At 43.9% G+C, this 27582-nt stretch overlaps 1 protein-coding gene across 1 annotated transcript in view; it reads left to right on the forward strand.

Annotated features, from left to right (window-relative positions):
• The window catches only part of TSPAN19 (tetraspanin 19), a gene marked incomplete at its 3' end in the record, with an annotated part of 75175 nt that overhangs the window by 25794 nt on the left and 21799 nt on the right, over positions 1-27582 (forward strand). Inside the window, exon 4 of the mRNA XM_086950164.1 lies at positions 7887-8020. Coding sequence (XP_086806290.1) covers positions 7887-8020 — 134 coding nt within the window. The remainder of the gene's footprint in view (positions 1-7886; positions 8021-27582) is intronic.

A 27582-nucleotide genomic window follows, 5' to 3' on the forward strand; every position in this document is an offset into this window, starting at 1 on the left:
TATAATTGCATGTATGCACTGCTGTGTGATTGCTGTCCTTCCAAAGACATCCCTGCCTGGCAGCCTGTCTTTAAAAGTAAATTCTCACAATTATTTTTGACAGACCCTCTAAGTCCCTAGGATATAATAGGGCTAGGGGGTTCAAACTACCTATAATATAACAGGTGATGGAAAATTAGAGGCCCAGCAGATTTCTTTCACATGCATGCTTGTGTGCACTCCTGAGTGCCTGCTGTCATTTGAAAGGTAGCCTTGCTTTACAGACTGTCTTTAAAAATAAATTATATGAAAATGTGCACTTTGAAATCGATAATCTACCTTATTTTTACATATCAGGCACCCCCAAGGTCTCCCCTGAATGTCCCAGCCAGGGGCTCAGGGCCCTGTAACTACAGGCAGGAACCTTATAAACATTTTTTATATGCTCTGGTGCGATAAAACTGCCCATTTTATTATTCCCCATTGTAGATACTTAGCTCCATAGGCTTTCATTGAAATATTTTATTTAAGTAAAGTATTACTGGGAAAGGAGGAAAATGTCATTCAAAGACTTAAAACATGGGTATTGATAAATCCAACACCTTGTCACTGTTGAATTTGTCATAACTGGTACAGAAAATAAGTTATCCCCGCTGATTGGTCAGTCTTAGCAAGCTTAGCCAGGCTGCCTTGATGAGGTGATAAGTGCCCGCATATAGCAAGGGTTATCTGACAGAGAGAACCTCTGAAGCTGCAGAGGATAAGTCATAAATAGGGCCCCCGGTTTTATGTATTTTTTTTAACATTTCCATCTGTATTTATCCATATTTATTTTTGGGAAATGTTATCATATTTATCCATATGTATTTAGTGTTTTGTGTATAAATGAAGTTGTAAAACTGTACATTTCCATATTTATTTAACTAATAGACACACACTCATACTTTGACGTCTGTAGGGATTTAGCTGCCAAAAATTACATAACAACACAAGACATTTTATCCTTTTTTTAAAATTCCCATGCTGTCTATCTGCTCAGCTGTTGGGCTACAATTCATGAAAGACAGCAAGGAGAGTCACTTAAAAGAAGCACAATGTTCTGTATTTTTTATCCACATTTAAAAATAAATGCAGACAGAAAACACATTGTTTTTTGGTCTGTATTTATCTGTAAACATCCGTAAAAACGAAAAACAGGGAGCATTAGTCATAAGGAGGGGTCTGGGTAACTCAAACTGAGCTCAAAGAGAGAGCATATCTGTAAGGAATGCTAGTAGTACCTACCCCCTCATCCTTTGTCCCCAGCCAGATGGCAGGCTTAGTATAGGAAATTGCAGAGGTCAGGGGGAGGAGTAAATACAACAAAAAAATGTTTCTTACCAAAAAAATGCAACTACGCAAAACTGCAGAACAACCACTGCTGAAACCGCAAACAGGAATCAAAAGATTTACACTAGAATAAAAAGGAGAAAAAACCATTACAATCACATATGCAAATAATGCACCAGTCCACATACAATCCACCAGCCAAGCTAAGGAGTAGGCGGGCCTAGGAGTATAAATAACATATACACCCCCATAAATGGGAGCAACCCTTGCCCTTGAGGCCACTCCCCAACACAAACATTTAAAAACCTCTGTTGTCTAGTGGCTTCTGCTCCCCTTGGGGGTAGATGAGCCTACAAACCTACCGCTAAACTGCCACCCAAAGAGGGTAAAAATGGCCACAACCATATAGGGGAGCGACCCTTGTCCAAGGGGCTGCTCCCCAACATAAAAAAAACCCTGGTGGCCTAGTGCCATATAAAAAAAGAAATCAGCCAATCTGCCCCTCAGGGGGGCAGACACAGCCAAAAAGATTGCCGCCAAAGGGGAACGACTCTTGCCGAAGGGGCTACTCCCCACAAATAAATCTCTGGTGGCCTTGTGGACATACAAAGAAAAAATCAGCTGATCTGCCCCCAAGGGGAGCAGAAACAACCAAATTAATGCTCCCCAACCCTTGCCCAAGGTGCCACTCCCCACAAACAAATCTCCAGTTGTCTAGTGGGCCCAATTTTAAAAAAACATGGCGAGATCTGGCCTCCCATGGGGGCAGACAGACAAAAACATGGCCCCCAAAGATGAGCGACCCTTGCCTGAGGGGCCACTCCCCACAAATTATTCCCAAGTGGTCCAGAGGGCCAATTTAAAAAGAATGGCGAAATCTGCCCCGAGGGGGACAGACAAAGCCAAAAAACATTGCCCCCGTAAGGGGAACGACCCTTGCCTGAGGGGCCGTTCCCCCCAAACAGTAATTCAATTAAAAAAAAATATATATATATATTCCCTGTTGTCTAGTGGTGATTCCTGCTGCACGATCGCACAATCGTGCAGCAGGAATGCTCAAGCAAGGAATCAGGGGAATGGATAACCCTTTCCTGTCACCCAATGCCTCTTTTGTTTAAATATCCCTCCGCCAAGGAGAAACTCACCTCCTCTCTTCCCAACGCGCTGGAAGCAAATGGATTCCACAGTGTTGGGAATCCTCTGATGACGTCAGCGCGCCTCATGCGCTGACATTATTAGATGATGTGGAGGGGGTGCAGAGGAAGGCAGGGAAGGCTTCCCAGGTGGGAGTACCTTAAAGGGTGGCCCATGGGGGGAGTGCCAGCTCTTCCCCCATGGGTGGGTGCTAGGATGGCCGGGAGCTGTCCGACGCACACGCCCACCGTGACGTCAGACGGCTCCTGGCCGTCCGACGCACAGAACGGGTTAATACTTGGAGATGGTGATCGGCCCCTCTGGTGGCAGGGGCTGATGTGGTTCTGCATGGAAAGTTTGTTGTTAAATATAATTCTGAGTGATTTTGATGAATCGGTGTAGAGTCAAAATATCGAGTTTTAAATATCGACTAGATATAATATTGAGTAAAAAATATAGAATGGACATAATATCGACTAGACATAATAAAGACTACCAAAATATCGACTAGATAATTTTAATATCGAATAGAATGGACATAATATCGAATCAAAAATATAGAATGGACATAATATTGACTAGACATAATATAGACAACAAAAATATCGAATTTAAGGTAAGTTAATATTAATTTTTATTTTTGGTGTAATATAATTCTGTAGCGGGTTGTGGGTTTATAGGGGAATAGGGTGGGAAGTAATTTAATTATAAATAATTAAATATGTTATTCTATTCATTGGTATTTATTTAGAATTAATTGTTAATTAATTATTAATTGGTAATTAATTAAAATATAATTGGTAAATCATTTTAATGGATTAATTGATAAATATGTTAATTTTAGTAATTTATTTTCTGTAGTGGGTTGTGAGTTTATAGGGGAATTGGGTGGGAAGTAATTTTATTATAATTAATTAAATATGTAATTTAATTTTTGGGTATTTATTTAGAATTCATTGTTAATTATTAATTGGCAATTAATTAGAATATAATTGGTAATCATTTTAATTGATTAATGGATAAATATGTTAATTTTAGTAATTTATTTTCTGTAGCAGGTTGTGGGTTTATAGGGGAATAGGGTGGGAAGTAATTTAATTATAATTATATAAATATGTTCATTTAATTATAGGTATTTAGTTAGAACTAATCATAAATTAATTATTAATTTGTAATTAATTAATATATATTTTGACATTTATTGTAATTGATTAATTGATTATTATGTTAATTTTATTAAAATAATTTCTGTAATTTCTGTAGTGGGTTGTTTGTTTTTAGGTGAATAACTTTTGAAGTCATTTAATTGTAAGTAATTACATGTTTTAATAAATAATTTATTGAGTTCATTTTTAAAAATAATTTCAAATTGTTAATTATTTTATTTTTAATAGGTAAATAATTATTATTAGTAGGTCATTTTTATTATTAAATAATTTTTATTTGTATTTTAAATTGATTATTTAATATATTTTACACAATTGTAAAATATTTTACTTAATTTGAAATTGGTGTTACTATTTATATTATTTATATTTAAAATAATAAGTATTTACATACCCTACTATTGCACTCACTGTAGTTGGAATAGTAATTTTACCCCTACGCTATCCAACGCTTTCCCTACTGTTGCAGTCTCTGGAGTGGGAATAGTAATTTTTACCCCTACGCTATCCAACGCTTTCCCTACTGTTGCAGTCTCTGGAGTGGGAATAGTAATTTTTACCCCTACGCTATCCAACGCTTTCCCTACTGTTGCACTTACTGGAGTGGGAATAGTACTTTTTAACCCTACGCTATCCAACGCATTCCCTACTGTTGCACTCTCTGGAGTGGTAATAGTAATTTTTACCCCTACGCTATCCAATGTTTTTCCTACTGTTGCACTCTCTGGAGTTGGAACAGTAATTTTTACTCCTACGCTATCCAACGTTTACCCTACTGTTACACTCACTGGAGTTGGAATAGTAATTTTTACCCCTACGCTAGCCAACACTTTACCTACTGTTGCACTCACTGGAGTGGGAATAGTAATTTTTACCCCTACGCTATCCAACGCTTTCCCTACTGTTGCACTCACTGGAGTGGGAATAGTAAATTTTACTCCTACGCTATCCAACGCTTTCCGTACTGTTGCACTCACTGGAGTGGGAATAGTAATTTTTACCCCTACGCTATCCAACCCTTTCCCTACTGTTGCACTCTCTGGAGATGTAATAGTAATTTTTACCCCTACGCAATCCAATGTTTTCCCTACTGTTGCACTCTCTGGAGTTGTAATAGTAATTTTTACCCCTACGCAATCCAATGTTTTCCCTACTGTTGCACTCTCTGGAGTTGGAATTGTAATTTTTACTCCTACGCTATCCAACGCTTACCCTTTTGTTACACTCACTGAAGTTGGAATATTAATTTAAACCCCTACGCTATCCAACGCTTTCCCTACTGTTGCACTCACTGGAGTGGGAATAGTAATTTTTACCTCTACGCTATCCAACGCTTTCCCTACTGTTGCACCCAATGGAGTGGGAATAGTAATTTTTAACCCTACGCTATCCAATGTTTTCCCTACTGTTGCACTCTCTGGAGGTGGAATAGTAATTTCTACTCCTACGCTATCCAACGTTTACCCTACTGTTACACTCACTGGAGTTGGAATAGTAATTTTTACCCTTACGCTATCTAACGCTTTCCTTACTGTTGGACTCACTGGAGTTGGAATAGTAATTTAAACCCCTACGCTATCCAACACGTTCCCTACTGTTGCACTCACTGGAGTGGGAATAGTCATTTTTACCTCTACGCTATTCAACGCTTTCCCTACTGTTGCACTCTCTGGAGTGGCAATAGTAATTTTTAACCCTACGCTATCCAATGTTTTCCCTACTGTTGCGTTCTCTGGAGTTGAAATAGTAATTTTTACTCCTACGCTATCCAACGTTTACCCTACTGTTACACTCACTGGAGTTGGAATAGTAATTTAAACCCCTAAGCCATCCAACGCTTTCCCTACTGTTGCACTCACTGGAGTGGGAATAGTAATTTTTACCTCAACGCTATCGAACGCTTTCCCTACTGTTGCACTCACTGGAGTGGTAATAGTAATTTTTACCCCTACGCTATCCAATGTTTTCCCTACTGTTGCACTCGCTGGAGTGGGAATAGTAATTTTTACTCCTTCGCTATCCAACGCTTTCCCTACTGTTGCACTCACTGGAGTGGGAATAGTAATTTTTACCCCTACGCTATCCAACGCTTTCCCTACTGTTGCACTCACTGGAGTTGGAATAGTACTTTTAACCCCTACGCTATCCAACGCTTTCCCTACTGTTGTACTCTCTGGAGTGGGAATAGTAATTTTTACACCTACGCTATCCAACACTTTACCTACTGTTGCACTCACTGGAGTCGTTACAGTAAATGTAACCCTTTCGGTATCCTACGGTAAAAATATTGTATATGTTTTGTAAATAATATGTATGTATATATATATATATAATGCATATATATATATATATATATATATATATATATATATATATATATATATATATATATATATATATATATATATATATATATATACATATATATATATATATATATATATATATATATATATATGTATTAAAACCTTTTTTTTTATTAAAGTTACATTAATTTTTTCGCAATTTTACGTTTATTTTAGTATTTTAAATATGTTTAAATTAATTTCATTTATTAATATGTTACTTTTAAGACATTAAAAAAATTCGATATTTTGACAGTCAATATTTTTTACACTCGATATTTGGGAGTCAATATTTTTGTACTTACCTGTTTGAAGATAGGAAGTCGATATTTTTGCAGTCGATATTTTGACCTCTATATTTTGTCCTCTCGATATTTTGTCTGTCGATGTTCTGTCAGTGATCCTGATGAATCGATGAAATGTGGGGCATAGTTCAAGGCTGTAAGCTGTGGGAGCTAGTCTTTGATGACTGAGGTGGGATTGGGTGGAGAGATTAGGAGTAATTCGGTTTTGAGTGTAATGAGTGTGAGGTGGTTATGAGTCAGCCATTGTTGTGCCTTCATTAATGTGTTATTGAGGGTGCTGATGTCGTTGGGAGTGGCAATTTTCATATAAAGTTGCGTATCATCACCATACATGTGGTAGGGGATGTTCGAGAAATTGAGGATTTCAGTCAGGGGCTCCATATAGAGATTGAATAGGGTGGGGGAAAGTGATGAACCTTGGGGTATGCCAGCCAGGTATGTTGTCTGGTCAGATAGGGCGTGGTTGATCAGGACTCTTTGAGATCTATTTTGTAGGAGTGGGTGAACCATTTTAACACAGCACCTGAGAGACCCATCCTGAGTTGTACGTTTTCTTTTTTTCACATTTTAAAGCAAGCTTTTATGGTGCTTCTACTACACTTAACTCTTTTTAGGTTCACTGTGTCTAACTTGTGATTAGTGTACTTTCAGCTTTTCATTTCCTTAATTTGTGAATGTGCCATTCTTTATGATTTCATAAATCATGCTGCATCACATTTTACAGGTACTTTTTGACTTATAACCTCAAAAATAAATATCTCCATTTCCTCTTAACTTGTTTTAATAGTAGTTTTGTTCAATAAATATGCTTCCATCTTTATAAGTTGTTTTGGAAATGTTATTCTATTGTTTTCTTTACTTTACCACCCACTTCTCTAGGGATTACCTTCTGCTTGTCTCATAGCTGCAAGGTGTTGAGAAGAGATTATGACTTTACCAGAATGTGTTTATTAAATTGGTAGGTGTTACTCCCACATTCAAATATTAACGCAATTTCTAATAGTGTTGTGCATGTGCAGCACAATGGAAGGCGGGACAGTCTTACGGTGGCCCATTTGTAGTTTTTCCCTATGATCTTTTAATGTTGTTAAATAAAAGACTCTGCCACACGTGCCAGTCACTTATCTTAAGGAGACTAAATTGGTAACCAGTCTCACTGTGATCATTACTTGCACTGCATCACCCACCCTACCCAGAAAACAGCAGTCATCTTAACTTATAGCACTCAGTTGCTCTCAACCATGCATTCACTATGGAGAATTATCTTGAACCAAGTACTGTATAGATGCATTTTAAGCTAAATATTTGAACGGCCATTTTGAATATACAAAATAAATCTAATGCATATTATATTCTATATAAATAAAGCAGAACTAAAACAATGACGTTAATAAAGAAAAATGTAATAGTGAAAAAGGCAACGTTGAAAACGTAGATATCTAATGGTGTAATAGATACGACAGTGTAACAGTGTTGTGGCAGGAAAATAAATATTTTTTCTCAGAAAAGGAAAAGAAGATGAGAATGTTAAAAATAATCATGTGGCAGTATATGAGCAAAAGCAAAAACAATCAGATCCTTATTCAACTAACTAACTAGTTACTTTATTATCATTTTTTTTGGTGCAGTATCCTTAGATGCAGAAGATTCGTTGACAATTGGTGTCGCCTATGCTCTGCTCGGTGTTGGAGGTGCTGTTTCTATCATTTCTCTTTTGGGCTTTCTGGGATCACTGAGAGAAGTTAGATGTTTACTAATCCTGGTAAGTAGAGACGATAAGTCACTCATGTTCTTGATCAGTGCTGTTATATTTAAAAGCTGAATTTATCAGCCTGATATTGCTGCCTTCCTTACTTCCAAGTTCACAGTAATAACATATAGGTAATATGAATGGAGCATGCAACAATATTAACAACATTGGATATCCTGCTTTATTGCCGAATGGAAAAGGAAGTTGAGTTGTGTAAAAGATTGCTTAAAAAATGATGCCCGATAATTTATCTGTAATCATTTCATTGTTCAAAACCCAGTAACGCTCCAGACTCGAATCATGGAGAATACCTAATGTGGTAGTAAGCAAGGCCCAGGCTTTTGGTCCTCTCTATGTCTTCCTTTATTGTTTTTTATGTGCCGGAAACTGTGGTAACCCCTTACTTAAGTAAAGGCATATAAGCAGTGTTGGGAGGAAAATTTTACCTATATGGCAAATAAGATGATTCTCTTGCCCTGAGTTTAGTTTAGGATTTGTAGAGCGCATGGCTGCCCGGGGGCTTCCCAGCGCTAGATGAGAGTGCTGTGTTAAGGACGGGCCCATTCGTGAGTTAAAGAAAATAGCCAGGTTTTGAGTTTTTTTCTGAATGCAAGTTTCTTTTGCAATGCTCTTAGGTCGGGTGGGAGCTCGTTCCACAGTCTTGGAATCAGGTGTGCGAAGGATGTTCCCCCCCATGTTGATCTTTTGATTTTTGTTGTGCGGAGGCGATGTAGATGGGTGGATCTTAGTAGTCTCGTTGGAGAGTAGGTAGATATCAAGTTTCTATGCTTTTCAAGTCCTTTGTTATTTATTGCTCTGTGAGTGATGCATACCGATTTGAACTTGACTCTCACAGCAACTGGCAGCCAATGGAGTTGTTTAAGGGGTTCTCTAACAGGGACGTAACTGGGAAGCTTGAGAAGGACCCTCGCCGCCGCATTCTGCACAAGCTGGAGTCTATTTATCTCATATTTGGATAAGCTTGGTAAAGGGAGTTGCCATAGTCCAGACGTGAGATTATGAGTGACTGCAAGACTGTTTTTCTTAGCTGCTCTGGGATGAGGCCAATACCTTTCTAATCATTCTGAAGAGCCCGAGGCAGATTCCAGACAATTTGTTTTGCAATTTCATTGCAAGGGTACTATCCATCCCTATACCTAGATTTTTTATAACTGGTTTGGGGTCAGGCAGATTACCCATGCAAGAAGGCCAACTATATGGTGGTCTGGGTATGGCCATGTAGCCTAATATCATTAGTGCAGTCTTCTCTCAGTTCAATTTTAAGCAACAGTTCGACATCCAGTGAGACAATGTGTTCAGGCAGGGAGCCAGTTGTTGGTTTCCTTGACTGGGGCCATTGGACAAAGAGACAATCAACTGGGTGTCATCTGCATAAGATACTACTGAAATTCCAAATTCCTGTACGAGAGTGGCAAGCTGTCTCACATGTATATTAAATAGAGAAGGGCTAAGCGACAAACCCTGTGGTACCCCGCATCTAGTTGGCAGGGGGTCCGAGAAACAGTCCTTTTCCATTACTTAGTAGGATATGTCTTCCAAGAAAGAGGTAAGCCAGTCCATCGCCATATCCTGGATTCATATTTCCCTTAATCTATTTTTTAGAATGACATGATTGACACTGTCAAAGGCTCCACTGAAATCGAGCAAAATAATGGCGGCAGGCAGACCCTCCATTATCTAATAGAGCTTTGAGTTCCTCAGTTACTGCTAGGCGAGCAGCTTCTGTGCTGTGCTGGGCACAAAAGCCCATCTGCGTTGGATGTAGAAGATTATTCTCCCTCAAATAATGGACTAATGGTCAGTTGACATGCTTCTCCAAGAGTTTCAAGAGGAGAGAGAGTCGGGCAATAGGTTGCAAATTACTTAGTGTGTCTGGACCCAGGTGGGGTTTTTTCAGAGTAGGACTGATTACAGCATGCTTCCAATGTTGTGGAACCATGCCGGACTCCAATGACTTATTAATTAGCACCATTAGTGGATCAAGTATGGCCTCTGGCACCTTTAGAAGGGCATGAGTGGATGTTGAGTCTAACGGAGATCCCGATTTAGTGGACGGTAACAAACTGAGGATTGCATCTTCCATAAGTTTGGGACATTGTGATAGGCTTGGGGCTGTAGCTAACTCACTGACCTTCTCTAAGACCTCATGTGTAGGTTCAGCGGTGTTCTGTAAAAGGCCATAAATGTCTGTTACTTTCTTATGACAGAAGGATGCTATTTTGTTGCATCTTTCTTTGGAGGCCTGAGGAGAACCACTATTTTAAGGAGGGGTGGTCAGAGTTTTGACTACTATAAAAAGTTCCTTCAGCGACTTAAGAGCCTGAATGATTTTTTCTTCATAAAATTGAGCCTGTACCTTTTTTAGTTCACTTTGATAAGATCTACTGGAGGTTTTGTATTTCACTTTAAGGTCTGGATCGAGCTCCTTTCTCCAGTCTCTTTCCAGTCTTTTACATTGTTTTTTCAGTGTCAACAGGTGGCTGTTGTACCATGGAGATTTCTTAGTCTGATGTTTTTGATGGAATATTTTTTTCAGTGGGACAAATGTATCCAGCGACTTACCAATTCAGCTTCCCCACTGCTGGGAGTCCTCCTCTATGCTGCCAGCAAAGCTGGGGATAGTGTTCTTTAGGGTAGTTGACCAGATTTCATAATCAAGCCTCAACCAGTTCCTGGTGGCGATAGGTACAGCATTAACCTTATCCTGTTTAGCATGTTTGGGTGGTCTGAAAAGAATGAGGTGATGCTCGGACCATGGCACTGGGATTACGTCATGTATCGTGACCTGGGGGTTATTACTAAATATGAGGTCTAAAATATGTCCTGTGTCGTGAGTTTGTATCATAACCAGTTGAATTGGTTGCAGGGCCTTCAAATCCAAAGAAAACAACAAGAGAGGGAGGGAAATTGTATGAGGAGCACTCTCGAGTCCCTCAGGTAAATATAATCATAACAACGAAAGAGTGTGCCTTTTTGGAAGTAGAGCACAACAGTAGAATCCAACTAGGTTCTTAATAAAGTTCTTAATAAAGCCCTCACTCACCAACCTAGTTGGTGACATGCTTCATCATCGGGTCCCACAAGGAGAGGCCGAATGCCATCCTGGTGTGCTTCAACGCCAGAATTACTGCAGAGCTGGTAATGTGTGTTCAGTGATTAGTGAAAGAGATTTAAAAATGTCTCGATTTTGTCAAAAACAAATTTCATTAGGAGCCAAGTAGACATGTATAAAAACAAGGTGTAGGACATTAATACTGAATAAATTGTTCAGCAATATCCACTAAAATGTGGTCAACATGTTTCTGCCTATGTGGAAAGATTAATAAGGCGTTCGTCAGGACCAAGAAAAGGGTGTAATCCTCGGCGGTATGGGCGCGCTAAGGCCCACCTTAACCAGAGGTTATAACTGTGATTTTTTTTAAAAACAGTATTAGTCTGGCACCCCTTGTGTTGGGAGGAACCAAGTTTATTATGGGGTGTAATCACTAATTACACCATAGGTCTCTGGAGGGGGTGGTAGCAACAATGGCACACCACCTGCACTGCTAGGCACCCGCTCAGTACCTGCACACTCCCTCTGTAACCGGACCCCGATGGGGTCCGGTTGCTCCTGCAGCCTTTTGGTGGTGGGGGCATCCAGAGCATCAAAATGAATGTTGAAATCACCCAGCATAGTTAGGTGAAGTTTCCATACTGATAGGCTGGCTAGGGTGTCTGGGAATGGTTCTAAAAATTTGGAGCAGGGGCCTGGCTGTCTGTATACCAGAACACCTGAGTAGGTACAGGAAGGGGAGAGAGATATATAAAATTGAACACTTTCGCATTCCTGATAGAGAGAGTGGGGTCGTTGAGCATTTAAAAGCATCTCGTAATATAATGGCAATTCTGCCCCCCGTTTTTCCTATCAGGTCAAGTCTGTGGATTAGGTAGCCTAGTGGGAGGGCAAGATGAATATCTGGCCCAGAACTATCAGTAAGCCATGTTTCGGTGACAAATAGAACATTGAGAGAGTCTTCCCCTAGCAAATTTCTTATCTCAATTACATGCTTGGGGAGCCCAGGAAGATCCACCCGTGGTTCAGTGACACAAAGTGTCGGTAGAGCTATACCAGCATCACAATACCAGAAAAAGCTTCAATAATTTGCGCTCTCAGGTTCGGTTTGAAAGGAAAGATTTAATGTTGAAAGTAACGCGTTTCGAAAGAAAACTTTCTTGATCACACAATGAGCTTCATGGAAACAATGCTATACATAGACATGAGACTCTGGACATTTCCATGAAAAGTGGACTATGGTTTCAAATACATGGTACAAAGCATTGTGGATGTGGCGGCCATCATGTAGTAGCATATCAATACAAGGAATCATAGTATATACATGTATAGTCGAAAACTAAAGAGTAATGTTGCAAATGTTCACAGTATATCTGTATATAATAATGAAAAGCAAAATGCTACATCCAAACATGTACAAAAATATACATCAATGTGTTCCAAAGGATGCAAATTCTCCACCGTGTAGAAGTGTGTGGACAGAGCCTGATAAGCCACTACTGATGTTCAACAACCTTTGGTAGACCATGTAAAGTTTATATCCCATGTAAGAGGAAATCCGCCTGTGTGCCTAGACGTAGTTGACGCCCACAATGTGGTCACCGAATGCGAGTGCGTCTAGTGAACCAAAGGTCAAAGAAAGCATGCACCACCAAGTGGGGTGAATCAGGCACTAAGTTGGGCATGTAGTGGTAATCAGCGTGGCACATGTGCAACCGGCAGGTACATGTGCAGTCAAAATTAGAACACCGTATCGGCTCACACTGTCTGTGCGCACCTCACAAAAAAACACCAATGTAACAAAAAACACGTTACCTTGAACATCAAATCTTTCCTTGTGTTCGTAGTACACAAACAACTCTAAAGGCCTTCGTGTGAAGAAGAATAATATCCTTAATGGCAAGAAAAGCAAGGCGTTTCAGCAATTAAACCTTTGTCACACTTTAGAAGACTCATAGTCGCCACATTATTTAAACCTCTACATCCATAGTAGTAGAAACAGGACTTGGGTTTCAAGTGCACCCTTTGTGTGAGAAAATAATTCAGCCATTTTATAACAGCCAAAATGAAATGAGTTGTGGATACCATATGCAAAATCTACATATATACAAATATACAAGCAAGTAATGGTTGTTACATACAAATGTACAAGCGAAAAATGGTTGTTACTCTCTGGAAGCAATTAATATGCTACCGACAAAGAAATGTATACATATATCTATACAAATAATATGTCGTAATACATCGCAAAATCATTGTAATAAAGTTGGTAAAGCTTGATGGAAAACACTAACGTAGTCTGCATTTCACGGTTGTGCCCGAGTGGGCTTGGCTAGGCCTAATTCTGCCACTAAATTAGAATTGAAACACAGTAATAGTCTAATTCACGTGATGCAAGGGCCTGTTAGAAACTTACATGTACAAGGGGGAAGAATCAAATCTCAAATGATCAATATATGTACATATATACACAATGTCCCATAGAATCTTATGACACATAATATAACAAATACATATTGGCATGACCTAAATAATAAAGCCCAAGTGAGCTAAGTCATAACGATCTGGCTGATATTCCTACATTATGCCTGCACATAGGTGGCCTAAAATGTCCCGGTAAAGTACAATAGTAAATCAGACCTATCGCCCCAGTGGGCAGACCGAACTCATTGTAACTGTCTTCCAAATATAACCAAGCGTACATATGTATACATGTAAAGTTCAATTTTGAAGTAATGCTATCAACTTTCTTTGGTATGCAGTCGACAAAAATCCATGCGTTCACACCTTAAAACGATGTTGATAGTAGAGGTATACCCTAAAAGAATATAAAAGTAGGCATGGGCGGAAAATCCGTTCCGCTCGCGGATTTTACGGATTTTTGGTAAATTCGCAATCCGCGAACGCTCGCGAATTTACCGAAAATCCGCAAATTCGCACGCAGCGGATTTTTTTTTCTTGGTGATACAATTTTGCGACGTAAGTTCACAATTGCAAACATGTAGGTGCGGCGGGCAGCAACAATCTCGCACTCGCGAAATTACAAAATTTGCAATTCTGCACAAGAAATCCACTAGCAAGCAGCATATACCTTCTGAAAATTATGATTTTTATCAGAATAACTCCTCAGGTTGACATTTGCCTGCCCTTTTTTGGATTTGAGGCCTTTTGACTTTCTTTGGATCACTTTGGGATCAGAAATCAACTTTCACAAGTAAGTTTGTTTGGGGCATTACATTTGCTGTTCTGCAGAAAAACAGTTTTGCTGAACTGAAAGCACTCAGCAGGTGCAAAAGTTCAAATTCATCATTAGTAACCATTCCCTGTAGTGCTTCCTGACTGGGGCCCCTCCAGAGTTCAGTTGCTAGTTGCAACAATTGTATGACCCTGCTCTGAACCTCACAGCCGGATCATACAATAGCTACAAGTAGGCCACAAAGGTCCTGGAAAAAAAAAATGCACTGCAACAGAAAGCAAATTACAGATAAGGAAGCAGGTGCCAGACTGGAATTTTAAAACAGTGACACATTAATAAATCAACCCCAAATTAATTCATGTCAGTTGAAGCAGGGCAGGTGTGCTTGCTTTTCCCCCCCATAATCTACAGTGATGATGATGAACCAGAGGGTGGCATTGATGTACCAGAGGGTGGCATGGGTGAAACAGAGGGTGGCAGTGTTGAAACAGAGGGTGCTGTGAACCTGTGATGATGAACCAGACGTAGAAACAACATAGTCGCGACCGTTGCGTGCCGACAAGTAAGTTCGCAATTGCGAACTGGTACAAAATCCTTGCGAACTGGCAGAAACCCTTGCGAACACTATAAAAACAAAAGAATCCGCAAATTCGCAAGAATTCGCGGATTTTGCGGATTGCGATTTCGCAAATACGCAAATTTGCGAACGCCAGATTCGCAAAATTCGCCCATGCTTATATAAAAGTTAAAATTACTACAGAGCTGCGGAACTAATAATACTGCAAGAAAATTCATGTTTTAAGCAGATGGATTGCCAGTTCCTCACTGGTATTTAATCCATATAGTACAACACTTTCAAAGTCAATTATGTAGCGAGATTCTAATTTTCTCAAACATAATTCTCTATTGCCCCCCCTCACTCCTAAGTCCACGGTGTCAATGACAACCATGCGGACAAGACCGAACTGCCAAGCCATGTCTTCCCTGGACTGAAAACAAGCTTCCGAGGACCGGTTTCTGTCATTCCAGCCGTCTTCAGCCCGGCTTGCTTGAATCCAGTGGCAAAGTGAGCAAGGGACTCACGTCTGAGCATACCCTGCCACAGTTATGGCGGCCAAAAGCGGTACAAAAGGGGGTAATGATGGATGGAGCATCTGAATCAATCAAACACTCACACTCAGTCAAAAGATCTGGGTTTAATCCATCACCGTTCTTTAGCCCACTCTGCCACCCCAGTTCAGACATGGCTATATGCAAATCAGAGTGACCCTGTGCCTCATGGGAACAGTCCAGCCCGAACTGCCAAGCCATGTCTTCCCTGGAACGGAAACAAGCTTCCGAGGACCGGTTTCTGGCATTCCAGCAGTCTTCAGCCCGGCTTGCTTGAATCCAGTGGCAAAGTGAGCAAGGGATTAACGTCTGAGCATACCCTGCCACACTTATGGCGGCCAAAAGCGGTTCAAAAGGGGGTGGTGAATGATGGACGGAGCATCTGAATCAATCAAACACGCACACCCAGTCAAAAGATCTGGGTTTAATCCATCACCGTTCTTTAGCCCACTCTGCCACCTCAGTTCAGACATGGCTATATGCAAATCAGTCTGACCCTGTGCCTCATGGAAACAGTCCAGCCCGAACTGCCAAGCCATGTCTTCCCTGGACCGGAAACAAGCTTCCGAGGACTGGTTTCTGGCATTCCAGACGTCTTCAGCCCGGCTTGTTTGAATCAGAGAATCAGAGAAGGCCACAGCACACTGGGTGCATCCTTCTCTGCCGGCTATCGCGAAATGTTGATAAAGTGCTCGGCCGCGTCTGCTACACAGGTTTAAGATGGTGTAAGCCCAGAATAATAATAATAAATAGGTATATTATTTTTATTTTTAAACAACCCATGTGTGTTACACATAACGGCCAGTTTTTCTGCCTTTTCACAGCGATTACTGTTGTATATTATGGAAACTCGTATCATTAGTCAAAAGGCCACCACCATTTCACCGGTTCACACAGCAATAACACAGACAATCTTGCACAGAACCAGTAACTCACGTGCTGACAGAAACGTGTGCAGGTAAACAAACAAGGGTACACATAAAATAAATTACGGCGCCATATTTAAACATACACGGGCACGCAAACATGCAGACAGTAAAAGGCCTTTACAGTCACAACAACCGTAAATACACAAACAGCAACCTCACATGCGACTAACCGCAAAGAAAACGCGCATGGTGTTTGTTATGAACGCTTACGTGCACCGTCCTTGGCACACAAGGGGGCAGTGTTTATAACTGAACACTATCCAGGATTGTTGGTTTCCATTGGTTTCCAATGGTCAGATGGCACTCTGGAGAAGATACAGAGAGTCATTGGACAATGTTGGCCCGGATTGCTCAGAAGGTCAAAACTGGCTCTGGCCACACGTGCACCTACAGAAGAGGCAGAGGGAGTGGTCAGTATTGCCTTTGGCAGTCAGTGTGTTCATGTCAGGGAAGCTTAGTTGAGAATCTATGGTCATTGTTGTGCTGCCCTCGAACTGCTAAATTGGTGGGGTAAGGGGGCACTCGATGTGCGCGTGTAATCACTTCATGGGCGCACTTATACTTTCACTGTTTTTACTGTGAGTTATTGTGGGAAACGCTTAACAGGGATTCGGAGGTAGCGCGAGGCAGGCAGGGGATCAATCACAAAAGCGCCAACTGTTCAGTTAACCAAAGTGCAGTAGAACAACGTACTCTCAAGGTGAGCGCGCAATCACAGACACGCGGTTGATTATTCCATCCTACTCTCTCGTGTCAGAGCGGCGGGGATTGGAGGCTCGGCCTTGGTCTGGCTGTCCTCCTTCCTGAGGGACCGCACCCAGGCTGTGCGCCTGGGCGACTTCTCGGCAGACTTCCGGAAAGTACCTTGCGGGGTCCCCCAGGGCTCCTCTCTCTCCCCCTTCTTATTTAATTTGTACATTGCCCCTCTCATTTTCGCCCTCCAGCAAATGGAGGTCACCGTCTATAACTACGCGGATGACCTGCAGCTTATTTTTACTTTGTCCCCATCCCCTGAGTCCATGACCAAGTTCCAGTCTGTTATGATCTTCATCCGGGACTGGATGAATTACAACCACCTGAAGCTAAATCCTGACAAAACTGAGCTGGTTCTGACAGGTGGTTGCTCCAGTCCCTGGACCCCTCTCTTCTGGCCCCCTTCTCTAGGCCCCCCCTTCTCCTTCCTCCTCTGTGAGAACTCTGGGGATTAAATTGAATGACCAACTAACTCTACACTCCCAGGTCAGCTCGGTGGTGTCCTCTTCCTTTCTTTCTCTCTGCACCATCCGTAAAGTCTCTCGATTCTTTTCCTTTTCGGCCCTCAAGCTCATTGTCCTGGCGATGGTAATCTCCCGCCTAGACTATGGCAACGCCCTATACTCCGGCATGCCCGCCTACAGTATGCAATGACTACAGCTGGTCCAAAACCAGGCCGCCCGCCTGGTCTATAACCTGCCCAAATCCCACCATGTCACGCCGCTTCTCAAATCCCTGCACTGGCTCCCTATTCGAGAACGAGCTCAGTTCAAGATGGGATGTATCACCTTCCAGGCTCGGCCCGGCACCGCCCCGACTTCATCTCCTCAGAAATCAAAGCCTATGCCCCTGTCAGGGAACTTCGTTCATCCACCCAACACTTGTTGACAGCTCCCCGCTTCAGGCGCAAAAAGTAGGGGGGCACGAAATTTTCCATACTTGCCCCGGCCTTCTGGAACTCTCCCCCCACATCTTAGATCTTCCACTCACTATTCGCACTTCCGAAAGGCGCTCAAAACCTTTCTTTTCTCGCAAGCCTTCTCACAATAACTGTCCTTTTCCCCATCCTCCCCGATCTTCTTGCCCCTTCGGGCTCAGTACTTCATAGCGCCATGAAACCGCCAGGTGTACGAGCGCTCTACAAATGTTTTAAACTCAAACTCAAACACACGCGGGAAACGGAGACAAGACAGGCTGACAGATAAGCATGCGAAAAGAGAGTTTAGTGGTCAACTGACACCTTCCTGTTTGACTTGCCTGTCTGCCTGCAGGCAAGCCAAAAAGGGAGGCAATCAGAAGCAAAGGTGTTGAGAAAGACGTGCAGGCAAAAGGCAGGAAAAAGAAATGGTCACGCAGATAGGCAGTCAAGAACAAGAGGCACGCAGGCATAGAAAGCCAGAATCGATCAAGCAAAACTGGCAGGTGGTCTATATGATGACAAACAGGGTAACTCGTCTTTCTAAAAATATTGACGGACTGACACATCGTGCTTACATACCACCCCACTGCCCGAGCCGGATCCATAATGTATAGCGCTCCATACTACTGCACTGGCCAGTTAAATACTACCAGGGGCCCAGCCCGCAGCTACCTTACTGCTTAGAGCCCCTTAACACTTTCAGACTAGGCTACGTACTTCCTAGAGACCCCATGCATCTCCCTGAAGCTAAAGCCAAAACCCCACAACGCTCAGCATTATTCAGAAGAGGGCCCCATGCTACCTCCATATTACCCAGAGCACTATAACTCTCTCGGAGCCGGTTACTTAGTGCACAGAATCCAGAAAAGGTCATGAAGTCCTTATACCGCTTCCCAGGCAAGCAACAACGGAACAGAACCCCACACTGCCTCCCCGGGACGGCGACAGACTGCGTGGACGACCCCAAACTGCTCTCACCGGTGCAGGTAACACTACTGAAAGACCCATACAGCTCTCCGGGGCAGATCCGTTACCCACTGCCAAGAGGTCTCAATTTCTGTCTCCTATTTTTCATTTTAAAGGGAAAAATCATGAGATGGTCCTGTACCATCTGACCAGCGATCTGTCGATTCCGGTAATCTAGCCTAAATGAGTATGCAGCGAGTATCTGTAGCACCAGCAATTTATCTCATGGGGTGACAGGGGCGGAGGGGTGGGAAGGACACAGCACCAGAAGCGTGTCATTGTGCAGTGACCCACGAGCTGCACATTGAGCTGTCTTTACCTTAAATCTGTCTTCACCGACTTTACTACAGAACTTCCTTCACTGTCTTTACTTCTAAGGTTAAAACAGCATTTCCACCAATAAGTGTTCAGGCGTTTACCAATCAGCGGCCTGTGATGCCTTTACCACCGAGCTGTAAATGCCACTTTTGCTATTGGGCCGTTTTTCACGCACTACTGTGTTTACCACCTGGCTAACCACAATAAATTTAGCACCGAACTAGCCACGACCCAATTTCCCTCTCTTGCCACGTCTGCTGTATCTGGGCTCATCCTTATCTACCCAGCTGGAGCGGGGCATGTTTATCTCTGTGCAGAATGGATCCAAATGTTGCGCTTTAAGACAATGTTTCAGCTGAATCATAAAGTGCTTTCAGAGCTGGATCATTGAAGATTCACTGTTTCTACAGTCGTGGTCACTCTTTTGAAACTTTTTATTTTTAAGTTTTCGCACACCGTTTTTAGGTCTCGTGTAAGGCATCGCATGCTCTGCATGTGCTGTCTCAGCGAGACCTGAAATAATCTGTATGTTGGCTTAACCTCCATGTAATTTGTTTTTCCTCTTGCGACTGGTTTACCTGTGGTATTGCTTTCCTTATCTTGATTTCTGTTGGCTGTTGATCCTATGCTAACTTCCGTGTAGTCCCGAAGCAGCGGTGCCTAACTACAGTTCTCCTCCACTCTGCTGGCACTTGTTTTAATTGCCTGCAGTGTGCCGAGTTTGTTTATTTATTTTGGAGATAACCCTTCCGTCTGCTAACTGGAGACTCTCCATTGTGGGATTAGCCTCTGTAACTAGAGCGGCAGCGCTGCGCTTTATGGTTGCCACAAAGCCCCAGGGTGTTAGCAACAACCCAGCACTGCCTCCAGGAACCAATGCCTCACTTGCTACAGTAACATCTCACTTCATGTGCAAAATGCACTGTCCCTGAGTAGCAACGACCCTGCACAACAGTAAGAAACAAACACATAACCTGCTTTCGCTATGCCTCACCCTCCCTGCGCACTGCATTATCGTTCATTTTTGACATATTCAAGGTACTGTGCTAGGGTCTGGCTAACTCCTGTATCTGGCCCGGTTCCCTTGCGTTTGGACTGAACTTGAGTATTTGTCCTGGTCAAGCATGACCTGTAGCCCCAGTTAGAGCTATTCTTTCTTAAGAACTGAAACTTTGCTAAATACTTAAGACTACATAACTTGATTTGGATTTTTGACATTTTGCTCTGGTGTTACTCAGATAGATATTGGCTATTTTTCTAAACTGGTGTGGAGTACTTTTGTGGTGTCTTCATTGTGTAACTTTGTGTGCATGTACAAATACTTTGCACATTGCCTCTGGGGATAAGCTTGACTGCTCTTGTCAAGCTACCAAGGGGGTGAGCAAGTGTGTAACTTACTTATCCTGACTAGAGCAGACAGGACCGGCTTGAGCGCTGGTGGCGCCCTGTGCAACAATGTCTGTTGGCACCCCCCCAATGACCACCTCATCCACGGATTCCCTCACCACCGCCCTTTAACAGTGCCTCTCAAGTCTCTATAACCACTGTCTCTCAGATTCATTTAGTTTTGTAGCACCACTCACACCAGTGTAAGATGTCAGAGCACTTTGCATCACACACTCATTGCACAGAGACAATCATATGTGTGTAAATCAGTGATTAGGAAAATTTACATTAGATAGGACTACAAGGTGTAATGTATGAGTCACATGTCTTCGATACTGGTAGGCAATATAGTTTAAGAGTCCTTATTCTGGAAAAGCACAAATTCGGAATTTAAAACGTAACATCATTGTTAGGGGTACTCTTTAATAACAAGAATTGTTTCTACCCAAATGCACCCTTTTCACAAGATTAGGATGATGGAAGACTGGGCAAAAAGAAACTTATAGCTCTAATATATACCTTGCAGTTTGCATGCAGCTCTTTGATGACAGTTAATAGCTCAATGTTCTATAGTATAATTTGACTTATAAACCAAAAGTAACAAAAGGAGCACTCTTACAGAAGCAATAACCCACTGACCTATTTACATTATGTGCAGTTCGTTATCTGCATGGTACACATTCTTAGCAGCATCATTTTAACCCTCTGCACTACCTTAGAATGAGACAAAGCTTCCACTAGAAAAACCTCTGGTCTCTTTCCAGAACCCTCCCACCAGCACAACGGACCCCAACGAAGCAGCCCGCATCTTCACACAGTGGCTCACCAACTGCGCAGATGACCTCGCACCACTGAAAAACCCTCCCAGCAGACCCGGCAGCAAGAAAGCCTCTTCGTTCACTGACAAACTCAAAAACTCCAAGAAGAACTGCCACACCCTCGAGAAAGCCTGGCGCCACGACCAGACCTCAGAAAACATGACTCCCTCAAGAACGCACCCGCAAACACCACCAGCTTATCCACACCACCAAAAGAACAACACTCAAAGAACGACTGGACAACAACACCCACAACAGCAAGGAACTCTTCAGCATCGTCAAAGAGTTCTCCAACCACAGTGCTGGAAACAACGACATCACCCCCAAATAAGATCTCTGCGACTCACTCGCCTCCTGCTTCCCACGCAAGATCACTGACCTACACAACAGCTTCGGGGCACCTACCACGCACCCAACTACCGAACCAGCGGCCCCCACCACCACCCTCTGCGCCTGGACCCCGGTCAGCACCGAAGACACCACCCGCACGATGAACACCATGCACTCCGGATCCACAACCAACCCCTGCCCCCACCACGTCTTCAACAAGGCCGACTCCATTATCGCACCCCAACTCAGGGACATCATCAACATCTCCTTCAACACCGCCACCTTCCCGGAGAGCTGGAAGCATGCCGAGCTCAGCGCCCTCCTAAAGAAACCGACAGCGGACACCACCGACCTCAAGAACTTCTGCCCCATCTCGCTCCTCCCTTTTCCTGCCAAAGTCATTGAGAAGACCGTCAACAGACAGCTCAACGCATTCCTCGAGATGAACGAATCCCTCGACCCCTCGCAGTCCGGGTTCCGAGACAACCACAGCACCGAGACCGCCCTGACCGCAGCCCCCGAAGACATCAGATCCCTGCTCGACAACGGGGAAACAACGGCCCTCATCCTCCTGGACCTCTCTGCAGTGTTCAACACTATCTGCCACCGCACCCTAGTACAGCACCTCAGCAACATCGGAATCCAAGAGAAGGCCCTGGAGTGGATCATCTCGTTCCTCGCCGGAAGAACCCAGAGAGACCGTCTCCCCCCGTTCAGATCCGAGGCCACCGAAGTCATCTGCGGCGTACCACAATGATCATCACTCAGCCCAACCCTCTTCAACGTCTACATGAGCCCTCTCGCAGCCATCGCATGCCAACACAACCTCAACATCATCGCCTATGCCGACGACACCCAGCTGATCCTCTCCCTCACCAACGACCCTGCCACCGCCAGAGCCAGCCTTCACGAAGGGATGAAAGACGTCGCCGAGTGGATGAAGAACAGCCGCCTGAAACTGAACTCAGACAAGACGGAAGTCCTCATCCTAGGATCATCGCCCTCCGCCTGGGACGACTCCTGGTGGCTCCCTGCCCTGGGCACCACGCCCAAGCCAACGGACCACGCACGTTGCACGTAACCTTATCTTCATCCTGGACTCCTCCCTCTCGATGACCAGACAAGTCAACGCCGTTTCATTATCAAGCTTCAACACCCTGTGCATTCTCCGCAATATCTTCCGATGGATCCCCACCGAAACCAGGAAGACGGTCACCCAGGCTCTCGTCACCAGCCGACTTGTCTACGGGAACACCCTCTACGCGGGAACCACAGCCAAACTACAGAAAAGACTCCAGCGCATACAGAACGACTCCGCATGACTCATCGTGGACATCCCCCGACACAACCACATCTCCGTCCACCTGAGAGACCTGCACTGGCTCCCCGTCAGCAAGAGGATCACGTTCAGACTCCTAACCCACGCACACAAGGCTCTCCACGACCTGGGCCCCAAGTATCTCAACAACCGCCTGACTTTCTACACGCCCACCCGCCAGCTACGATCGACCAGCCTCGCCCTCGCCACCATACCACGCATCCGCAGAGTCACTGCTGGAGGAAGATCCTTCTCCTACCTGGCGGCCAAGACATGGAACTCCCTCCCCATCCACCTACGATGACCCAGGACCATCTCTCCTTCAGGAAGCAACTCAAGACCTGGTTTTTCGAGCAGTGACGGACCCCTCCCCCCCCCCCCAGCGCCTTGAGACCCCTCTGGGTGAGCAGTGCGCTATACAAATGATGTGATTGATTGATTGAATCATGGGAGTGATCCTGACATTTTAATTGATGCTTGAAAATTGCTGGAAGCCAGGAAAGCAGCAGCAGGTGCTTTTAAAATGAGAAAATACATTTTCAAAAATAACACCCCCATCCTAAGTCAACGCCCAGTGCGGTGACACCGATCGCACCGCCCTAGAGCAGGCCCTGAGAGCAAGGTTCCCTACTTGGACAGGGTGTAGACCACTGCCAACTAGAGACCCAGGTTATAACATATATAAATGTAAAAAAATTAAATCTAATATTTTTCTAAAGATACTCTATATATTATGCTTACTTTATATTTTGTATAGACATAATTTGATACTTACATTTTCATTGGTCTTCTCACGTTTTTGGAGTTTTTTCTGCATGTTTCTGTTTTTTGAAGTAAAAGTCTGCATTGGAAATAATTTTTTAAAAAAATTGAATTTAAATAAATAGTTTGTCATTTTAATGGTTTCCTTTATTAGTATTAACCTATTTAGTACTGCGGCAAGGTCCTTTTGGAGATAACATTAAAAAAATCTAGCATTTTTTTTCATCAGTATGCTGAAGACACCCAACTTAAATTGAAGTTTTATTTTCCAATAATTTCTTCAGACTATCATGTAGTCCTGGATGACACACACCATCTGAATTTCGCCCTAAAAAATGAGGGGCATATCTACAAACCCCTATCGCCACCACAACCTCACTTTTACAGACGTTTTGGTGGCAATAGGGGCAGTGCCATATGTACAAGGCAGCGTTAAGCCACTTAACGTGGCTTAAAGCTGCCTTGTACATAAGGCACCCTTTCACGCTATGGTTAGCATGAAAGGGCCGTGCAGTGGGTATTTTGGTGGGTGTTCCACCGCAACACCCATTGTATTTGATTCTGCCCCCTATGTACAAGGTTGGCGTACATAGGAGGCGGCGCCAACATTAAGACCAGGAAAATCCTGATCTTAAGTTGACGAAATGAGGAGACATGCATTATGTCTCCTCATTTTTGCTTTTTACATGTGTGCTGCCTTGTGCGGGGCGGGGAGGGGCACAGTGGGGGATAGTAAAGTCCGGCTCACGGCGGATCGGAGTAATTTAAATAAATAAATAAATAAAATTAATTTCATTGCGCACGTTGAAAACACATTTGGCATTTCAGCGTGTGAAATGAAATTCATTTTAGGGTAGACCGTATTAGAGAGATCGTAACATAATTTTAGCAAAATCTTTCGTTCAATACAAGTAAACTCAATAAGGGAAAACACTGTTGCACATAATTTGTTATATTGGCGAAATTTCTCATAGACAGTGAGCTTAGCAAGGCAGAACACTTGGTGAATGTATCCAGGCCCCTATTAAGTTAGGCTAATATAATTCATTCATAAAGGAATATGAAGATGCCTTGTTTTCAGTAAAACTCCTGATGCAACTAGGAACATTTATTAGGATTACAAATAATGTGTGACAATATAGGGTACTTATAACTTTTTGTATTTACCAACATTAAATACATTTCAAATCACATCATTTTAATATCATTTTAATATTGTTTTGGACAAAATATATTGTTATATAGGTGAAGTACATTCTCTATAAGTTTCATTGAAGCATTATTAAATAGAGTTGTGTGGCACCTACTTTTCTTTTGTCATTTTCTGTGCACACGGTTCCACACAAAGAAGTAGATTTCAGTAAAATGTACTATAATAGTCAGTATCTTACCATTTGATAGATCTCATTAGTTATTCTCTCATACAAATGATGTTCACAAATGATTAACAGTAAACTTTATAACGTGAGAGTTCATCATTTGCAAATTTTTTATCACGTTAATAAAATATAGTTCTTATACTTTAGTGAATCACACACTATCAATCAATCAATCAATCAATCAATCAGGGAACTTGTAAAGTGTGCTACTCACCCGTTAGGGTCTCAAGGCGCTGGGGGGGGGGTCGCTACTGCTCGAACAGCCAGGTCTTGAGTTGTTTCCTGAAAGCGAGGTGGTCCTGGGTCAGCCGGAGGTGGGTGGGGAGGAAGTTCCAAGTCTTGGCTGCTTGTAGGAGAAGGATGTTCCTCCGGCGGTGGTTTTGCAAATTCGTGGGACGGTGGCGAGGGCGAGGCTGGCGGAGCGGAGCTGGCGGGTTGGTGTGTAGAATGTGAGGCGGTTGTTGAGGTACATGGGGCCCGTGTGGTGGAGAGCCTTGTGTGTGTGGGCGAGGAGCCGGAATGTGTTTCTCTTGCTGACGGGGAGCCAGTGCAGATTCTTCAGATGGGCAGAGATGTGGCAGTGGTGGGGGATGTCCAGGATGAGTCTTGCCTAGGCGTTCTGTATGCGCTGTAGTCTTTTCTGGAGCTTGGCTGTGGTTCTGGCGTAGAGGGTGTTTCCGTAGTCTAGGCGGCTGGTGACGAGGGCCTGGGTGACCGTCTCCCTGGTAGCGGTGGGGATCCATCGGAAGATTTTTCAGAGCATGCACAGGGTGTTGAAACAGGATGATGAGACGGCGTTGACTTGCTTGGTCATCGTGAGGGTGGAGTCCAGGATTAAGCCCAGGTTGCGTGCATGGTCTGTGGGTTCGGGGGCGGTGCCCAGGGCAGGTGGCCACCAGGAGTCGTTCCAGGCCGAGGTGGAAGGTCCCAGGATGAGGACTTCCGTCTTGTCTGAGTTCAGTTTCAGACGGCTGAGCTTCATCCATTCCGCAACGTCCTTCATTCCTTCTTGGAGGCTGGCTCTGGCGGTGTCCGGGTCATTGGTGAGGGAGAGGATCAGCTGCGTGTCGTCGAAGTAGGAGATGATGTTGAGGTTGTGTTTGCGTGCGATGGCTGCGAGGGGGCTCATGTAGACATTGAAGAGTGTGGGGCTGAGCGAGTATCCTTGTGGGGCGCCGCAGATGACTTCGGTAGCCGCAGACCGGAACGGGGGGAGGCGGACTCTCTGGGTTCTACCGGCGAGGAAAGAGACCATCTACTCCAAGGCCTTTCCTTGGATTCCGATGTTGCTGAGGCGCTGTATCAGGGTGTGGTGGCATACCGTGTCGAAGGCTGCTGAGAGATCCAGGAGGATGAGTGCGGTGGTTTCCCCGATGTCGAGCATAGACCTGATGTCGTCGGTAGCTGCGATGAGGGCGGTCTCGGTGTTGTGGTTTGCTCGGAAACCGGACTGTGACGGGTCGAGGGATCCGTTTGTGTCGAGGAAGGCTGAGAGTTGTTGGTTGACCGTCTTCTCGATGACTTTGGCAGGAAACGGGAGGAGCGAGATGGGTCGGAAGTTCTTGAGGTCCGTGGGGTCCGCGGTGGGTTTTTTCAGGAGGGCGCTGAGTTCGGCTTGCTTCCAGTTCTCCGGGAAGGTGGCTGATGTGAAGGAGCTCTTGATGACGTCCCGGAGATGGGGTGCGATGATGGAGTCAGCTTTGTTAAAGATGTGGTGAGGGCATGGGTTGGCGGGGGAGTCGGAGGGGATGGTGCTCATAGTTCGGGCGGTGTCTTCGGTGCTGATCGGGCTCCAGGTGCAGAGGGTGGCGGTTGGGTGCGCTGGTTCGGTGGTTGGGTGGTTGGTCTGTGCGCCGAAGCTGTCGTGTATGTCGGCTATCTTGCGGTGAAAGAACGAGGCGAGTGAGTTGCAGAGGTCTTGCGAGGGTGTAATGTCGTTGTTGCTGGCGCTTGGGTTGGAGAGCTCTTTAATGATGCTGAAGAGTTCCTTGCTGTTGTGGGTGTTGTTGTCCAGACGTTATTTGTAGGTAGTTCTCTTGGTGGTGCGGATCAGTTGGTGGTGCTTGCGGGTGGCGTTCTTGAGGGCTGTCATGTTCTCTGTTGTCTGGTCCTGGCACCAGGTTTTCTCCAGAGAGCGGAAGGTTTTCTTCGAGTTTATGAAGTCGTCCGTGAACCACAAGGTTTTCTTGCTGTGTGGTCTGCTTGGAGGTTTCTTCAGCGGTGCAAGTTCGTCGGCGCAGTTGGTGAGCCATTATGCGAGGTTGTTCGCTGCTTCGTTGGGGTCCGTCATGATGGTGGGAGGGTTCTGGCTGAGGGA

This window comes from Lissotriton vulgaris, unplaced genomic scaffold (assembly GCF_964263255.1).
Source record: "Lissotriton vulgaris unplaced genomic scaffold, aLisVul1.2 SCAFFOLD_2001, whole genome shotgun sequence".
Taxonomy (NCBI): domain Eukaryota; kingdom Metazoa; phylum Chordata; class Amphibia; order Caudata; family Salamandridae; genus Lissotriton; species Lissotriton vulgaris.